The sequence below is a fragment of the Girardinichthys multiradiatus genome, chromosome 17 (assembly GCF_021462225.1).
Source record: "Girardinichthys multiradiatus isolate DD_20200921_A chromosome 17, DD_fGirMul_XY1, whole genome shotgun sequence".
Lineage (NCBI taxonomy): Eukaryota > Metazoa > Chordata > Actinopteri > Cyprinodontiformes > Goodeidae > Girardinichthys > Girardinichthys multiradiatus.
This window is the reverse complement of record NC_061809.1, coordinates 20602663-20609900: the sequence shown is the minus strand read 5'-3', so window position 1 is coordinate 20609900 and position 7238 is coordinate 20602663. Positions and strand designations below refer to the sequence as shown.

The 7238-nt window shown below is 37.2% G+C and overlaps 1 protein-coding gene across 4 annotated transcripts; it reads right to left on the bottom strand.

Moving 5' to 3' along the window:
• Positions 1 to 1704: 1704 nt before the first annotated feature.
• Positions 1705 to 6606, bottom strand: fam3c (FAM3 metabolism regulating signaling molecule C). 4 transcript variants are annotated; one of them, XM_047390223.1, is made up of 10 exons: positions 6506 to 6605; positions 6158 to 6214; positions 5974 to 6075; positions 4972 to 4998; positions 4128 to 4251; positions 3854 to 3912; positions 3696 to 3746; positions 3531 to 3615; positions 3282 to 3408; positions 1705 to 2496 (listed from the first exon to the last, which is right to left on the bottom strand). In XM_047390223.1, the coding sequence occupies exons 2-10, from the start codon at positions 6171 to 6173 to the stop codon at positions 2407 to 2409; spliced, it is 681 nt and encodes a 226-aa protein (XP_047246179.1). In that variant the 5' UTR covers positions 6174 to 6214; positions 6506 to 6605; the 3' UTR covers positions 1705 to 2406. The 4 variants fall into 4 exon arrangements, with proteins under 4 accessions (XP_047246179.1, XP_047246180.1, XP_047246181.1 ...); XM_047390224.1 differs by lacking the exon at positions 6506 to 6605 and adding an exon at positions 6307 to 6489; XM_047390225.1 differs by lacking the exon at positions 6506 to 6605 and adding an exon at positions 6349 to 6469.
• Between the last annotated feature and the right edge of the window lie 632 nt (positions 6607 to 7238).

Below are 7238 nucleotides of genomic sequence, written 5' to 3'. Positions count from 1 at the left end.
TCTGTACTGAGTCTGCTGCCCCCACCAGTGGAAGACAACGAGTACCAGTATTATGCATATTAGTATGCAAAGTTTTACTGGTGGCTTCTGTTTGTAAAAGGAAAACCAAAGAACTGCTGTAATAAAAAAATGTTTTATGGACATGGAAAGACAGAGGTTTATTTACTATTTGGCAGAAACTTGGCTGCCAAAAATAAATAGATGTAACATTGTGGCAGAAATTGCGTTAACCTGAAAGTTCAGCAGTTTTGTTATTCTCACTTTAATAAAATGTTAAGTGCTGTTATCTTGGGCATCAGCGAGAACTGCTGTTCTGCGACCTGGCTCTTTATAATACACTTCTGACTAAATTCTTAAGACTGAGGGAAAAGTTACAAGGATTCACAAGGTTTGCTGGTTGCAACATGCTTGACGTGTTTCCAGTTGGCTTATGGGAACATTTCTCCATGTGGTGAAGATCAGAATCAGAATCAGCTTTATTGCCAAGTTCGTACATACAAACAAGGAATTTGACTCCGGTACACTTTGCTCTTTGGTTTTGTTTTTGTATTACAGAATATACATATTTACAATGTACAATATACACATATATAAATAAAAAGGTGCATTTGCAACATCTGTATGCTGTTGTTTGGTACTCTATTGAATGTTAATCAGAGAAACAGCCTGGGGGAAGAAACTGTCTCTGTGGCGGCTGGTTTTAGTGAACAGTGCTCTGTAACGGCGGCCTGAAGGTAAAGCTCTGAACAGTTTATGTGCAGGCTGTGTGGGGTCTGTAGAGATTTTAGCAGCTCTTTTCCTGACCCTAGACCTGTATAAGTCCTGGATGGAGGGAAGGTCAGCCCTGATTATTCTCTCTGCAGTCCTGATTATTCGATGGCTTAAGGAGGGGCACCTACCATCTGAAACAACAATCCCTAAACAGGAGATTTAGATCAGGGGAACGCGCAGGATGGTTCGGGATGTTTCTTCTTTGCCAGACAGGAATTGTGAATTGCATTGTTGTTCTGTTGAAAGACACAGTCATCAACACACCCACTGCAGCACAGCCTGCAGCCAAGGTTTAAAGTCCCTGCACAACCTGAATCTCCTGTTCCACTGACAGAAAAAGCTCCAAGATCAAGGAGGCTCCTCCACTGTGCCAGTTAGAAAAGGTTTTGATCTGCCTGTTTACGTTTTAAAACGTTTTTAAAAAAATTACCTTTTCTATTTTTTTCTCCATTTAAAATCGGGTCTGGAACTACCAGCACAAAATGCAAGTGCTTGTAACCTTTTTCCCCAGTGACACACAACAATAAAACACTTATCTGTATTACATTCTTTAAAAAGTTACATTTTTAAAACCTTTATTTTACCAGGAAGATCTCTCTGAGGTTAAAAACCTCTTTTTCAAGAAAAGATACAAACCCTAAGTAACAAAGTTAAGAATGTACTGATCAGCATAAAGCAGTTCATATTGGAAAATAACCCTGTAAGTTAGCATTAACCAGTACAGACTTCCTGTTTTGTCAATAGTGTTTCATCCTTTAGAGCTAAAATTTGTAAACGGTAAATTTGTACTCAAAAGAAGTCTTTGATTATTTGGTAATTTGTCTATTTTCACACCTGTGTTATTGAAATGACCCTGTATGACCTGTTGTTCTCTTCATGGAAGCCTAAAACATCCCCAATGACAAACCAAGTAAAAAGAGCAGTCAAAGCACACCATTTCAATATCATTTATTTATTCTCAGAACTTATATTACTGTTGTAACATTCTTTAAATTAAATCTTTTGAATACAAGTCTTTGTCCAAAGAAATATTTACAAATTTCACAGTGAATTTGGTACATTTGATTACAAAGTCTTGATGGTTAATTGTAATTTTCTAAAAAATAAAAAACCTCTGGGAAGATAACAACTGAATCACAACACTTGTTGGCTAAAAAACATGAAAACTATTATTAAGGCAGAGTATGGTAAAAGTAATAGATAGTTAAGCACCCAGCTAAAAATGAGGGCAACAATCTTGATTTTGATAAAAAACAGTGCAAAAACTTGTCTGTTAAAGCCAGGTCTTTGGGTTCTAAGGACAGAAAGTTAAAAGAAATCAAAAAATAGAAGTAATATCTACCATTCAGTGTACTATATTCTCTTTCCTCTTTAAAGCATTGGAAAGCACCTATTTTAACATATCCAAACAAAGATGCAAGATGGTAAGAGCTTTCATTCACCACTCGATACTATATTGCTTTTATTCAAACAGAAAAGCAGTGTCCAAATCTGAAATGCTTTATCATCACAGGTGTAATGTAACCCTTTTAAACAGATAGAAGTCTCACCAGTCTGAATTAATATGGCAGGAAAGTCAGGCTGAAAAGGTGAGATTACACTGATATGTGGTTATGGCTGACACAAAAGCTGAAATCAGTCCTGCCTCTGTGGTACGCAGCCTTCCATCTCCAACACTTCGGGCCAGCCCTCGTATTTGTTTGTGGCTGCGCTGTTCTTTATGTGCTGGAGAGAGAAAAAACAAAAAAGGCATAGTTTGCTAACTGCAAACCAGAAAACGCATATAGCAACACTAGGACACATATTGTTCTTCTTAATTAAAAGAATGTTAAGACATTGAGCTAAAAAGAATCTCGAACAGGCATAAATTCAACAACATAGGTATCTTCAGAGTGTTGTGAGTTCAGTAAGCAGGTGGGTTAACCATGCTGGAACAAAGCCTAATGACAGCCTAGACTGTTGGCATTTAGAAAAGGCAAGCAGGTTAATTGTGTTCTACAGTGCATTGCGATGACATATGACAAATCAACAAAGTATGACCGTCAGAGAAAACAATACACGGGTTTCAAAAGATTTTACAACTAAAATCTAAAATTGCGCACCCTGTTACTCTGATTCCCCTGAATAAAACCCAGTGTCTTCAAAATAATGTAATTAGTAAACAGAGTCCACCTGTGTGTCATTTAAAGTCAACATAAATTCAGATGTTTTCGAGTCGTTTGTCAGAGAACACTAGTGGAAAAAACACGTGAGGATGAAGACCGTAAGAAGTCCTGTTTGTTGTGTGCATGAGAAGGCTCATGGTAAATTACCAACATGTGGAAGAACATGCTCCAATGAAATGAGAACATCATTAAACATTGTTTTAAATGCAGAAAACAAACAACGCACATCTCCCTGGTGAAACAGAGTTTTGACAGAATCATGTTGGATGCCTTTGTTTGGAGAGAAGTTAATGAGAGCTGAATTTAAGATGGATAAAGGTTGTGAGATTATGGGGGTTGTGTTACCTGCTCAAATGGGCTCTTGGTCTTGATGCCTTTTCCACCTAGAAAGATCCAGTTATCCCGGAAGCCCAAATTTCCCACAGCTGAGCTGCCCAGATCTGTAATCAGCTTCCTGGCTTCATCGTTGAGTCTATCGAAGCAAAGACACAAACCATTTCAAGGTCACATCCTGCAGAAAAATCTCCAATACTTGGCCCAATTCAAATTGATTGAATCAAAACTGTAGAATATATTAGTGGTTAATGTTTTTACTTTGTTGCAGGATCATCAAACGAAGCCATCATTATGATTGACCCATCTTCAATTTCTTTTAGAAACTTGATAAACGGCTCCACGTCTATAGAAGGTTATAGGCAGTTAATACAGTGCAAATGTCTTTATATGCTCACTTCAGAAAGAAATTTGACACAAACTGACCTCCTGCCCACATGTCATAAAAAGCCGTCTTTAAAGGTTCTCCTGTCTTTCCTGGTGAGAAATTTTTTTTTATTTAGAAATAAAACTACAAAAAGAGTACATTAAGATTTTGTTAATAAAGCAAATTACAGGTTTTAGTTTGGAAAGCTGTGTTTTACCGTTGATCAGAGCAATGTTGATCCCTCTACCAACATTGTTCTTCACACCGCTCATTATTCTACAGCAGAGAGAAAGAGGAAAATCTGATTAGAGCTCACGGGTTTTTTCTCCAACATGGCCTGTTATCAGCATTAACAGACAAATGACCCAATAAAATATCCGTAGACTAAATGCAGATTCTGTTGTGACACCACCGAAAGAATGTTATCCTGACTTGTCAGCAGTGACAGAGGGAGACTGTTTAAAGTGTTGGTGACCCAATTCCTTTCTTACAGTTTGTCCTCCAGGCACATTCTGGGCCCGACCACATTGGCGGCACCGCTCGCCAGCTTGAAGGCAAAGTGTCCAGGTGGACACGCCTTGGAAAGTCCACATTTATGGACAGCTGGCTTTGTGTCTGTGAAAACAAAAAAACTCTTATTTACAAATCAAGTAAAATCAAGCCCGGTTCTAGGCAGCAAAGATAAAATGGACCAATAAATACCATGCAGGCTGCACTCATTGGTACCCCTGGTAAAGATGTGTAATAACCCTTAAAATAAATTCTTCTTTTAATGCAGGATCATAATCTCACCCTGAAAAATATATTCCAACATTCAACTTAAGTGCGTCTATTCAGTGGAAAATTATTTTAAATGGATTTATCTGGGATTGATACCAGCAACCATATGAAATGTAACAGAAGATTAAAGTGCTGCCCAATCTTCAGACGTTTTAATTGCAGGCGTAATATTATTTGTCATGCTGAACAAGTGTATTAAAATTAAAATATGGATTTTCTTTTTTCAGTATACAATAATTCTACTGCTATAACAAAAGATCTTATTTTAAGGCTTTTTACACACCGTTACTAGGGCTGCACATAAATGGTTAATTCATCCTAAACCCTAGCAAAAGTCTTCAAATGCTAACGTGCTAACCTACAAAGGTAAACTATGCTTTTGATCTGCATCAACAGGCATTTAAGAGAACATTTAGCCACTTAACAGTATGACAAACACTCATGATTACCATCATTATGCTGTCTAGCATGGAAGGAATACAAGAAAGAGGCAGACTTGCATCATATAGCGGTTACTCAGGACAAATGACAGATGAATAACTTGGGGATACCTACGTTCTTCATTTGCTGGCAAAGATCTGACTAAAAAGCAGAAAACAAATAGATAAAACATTAAAATGTTCAATTTGAGGAAAACAGAAAACAATTACTATTCAACCAGTGTAATATTTGGCTACTCTTTTTCCTTACAAGGTCTAAGGTCATATGTTTTATTTAACCTATTTTACAGTACATTTGTTACACAGTTAGGACGAGCCCACTACTTTGTCAAAGCACCAGAGCCTTAGGTCAAACACACATTAACTGTAGCCTGGCTACAGATCCTTACATCTTCTATGTAAATTTCATCTGCTAAAAGGTTTTGTTTTAAATCCATGGCTTTTTCAGGCATATCTCGTGTGTTTACTGATGAAGTTACCCTTAAACTTTTCTACAATTTGTGTTGTTACAACCACAAACTGTGTTGTGTTGAAATGTAATGTGATAACCCAGTGCAAAGTACCACATAATTACAAAGTGAACAAAGGATACAGTTTTCAAAATATCTTTAGCAAATTAAATGCATTAAAATTCACAAGAAATTGAATATTGTTGTGTTTTTGTATTCAGCACATCACCTCCATTTATCTTCCCATCTGCTCTTGCCAGCTTTTACTTTCCTTCTCAAAAACAAGCATCCCCACAGCATGATACTGCCACCACCATGTTTTATTGTGTGGATGGTGTCTTCTGGGTGATGTGCAGTTAGTTTATGTAGGCCAGGATTTTTAAAATCCTAATTAAACCCATGAATTTTTTTACTTTTAATGGAACAAACTCTTAAATCAGATATAACCTATATAGCTCTGCGACAAAATCTATTTCTTAAAGTATATTTAAATATTTATATAAAGATCAGTGCGGAAATCCCACAATTGTAACCACAAATCCACAAAAGGCAAACAAATGTGAGTCCTCACGGGCATTTCCTTCAGTCCTAAACAAACATTTACAACCATTGCTGTTGAACTGCCATGAGTGAAAATCTTTTAACATGTTAAAAGAGATGTCACCCACCCAAACTGGCGAGCTTAAATTCCACGTTGATCTCCAGCAGCTGAAAAGCCAGAAAGACAGCAAGGAGGAACGCTAAGATGAGCGCTGCTAACTTCAACATGCCTGAGAGAATAACACACATGGAGCGTCACCAACTTTGTCAAAACCATCTACGCATTTATGAAGTCCGAGAACGTGAACTCACCGCCAGCCCTGAACATCTTAGCGAGCCTCCTGCCACGAGTTCTTTGCAGACAACAACCTTGGAATTGAGAAAAAAAAATTATTGTATCGGTTCTGCGCAACAAAAAAACGGAAGGTCACAGCCGGGCGTCAGCCGTGGCTAATACGTACTGTGTTGATTACTATTAAGTGCCTTCGGCCTGCATTATTTACCTTTATAAAAAGGCAACTAAAACACCACTCATAAGATATGACATTAAATGCCAACAGTAAACTCTGTTTGTAAACGCTTTAAGCGCTAAACTGGCTCTGCTAACTGACACGGGAACACCAAACCATAACTTTTGCTTTAATGGTGTTTCTTACTTACAACTCCAGTAGTAACACTGGCTCACACCAGTTCAAATGATGCTAGTTAACCGAGGGACTGATAGTGCCGACGCTTCCTGTTACGACAGCCGAGCCTTGTAAAAAAAAAAAAAACAGGCTAAGATGTATCACTCTTTCGGGAAAAAAAAAAACATTGACGCATAGGCTCACGCAGACCTGCAAAACATGCAAGTAGTTTTAACAACTTAGCAAGCATGTGTTGTAAAAAAAAAAGTAAATGGATCATCTTTTAACTGCTCAAAAACAGCATGCTTGTGACTGAAATAAAGTTGACAGTTTTGTTGTTGTTGGGCTAGAATCATGTGTGGAAATTCTCAAACTTTCTCCATAAACGTTTTGAACTGCTGTCATGAAGCAAATAGTCAACCGGCTTCACAATCAGAACCACCAGACTGCTACACAGGGTTCCACAATTGCTAATAAGAACATGCATTGTATATTTTCCACTTCAATTCTTACTTAAATCTGTCAAAGAAACACTTCCTTTGCTATAAGCATGTATTGTTATACAGTGAAATAACATGTATATTTTGTTAGACACTAAACGAAATATAGTCATATTGAATTTATAAAATATATGTGTTCTGATAAGGCTCATTTGTCAGAATGAAAGTCCCCTTTGAAAATAACAACCTTTAAACTATGATATTAAACATACTTTCTATTAACCTCACATTTCTGTATTTAAATTAGTTTTTTGTTGGTCTGATGTA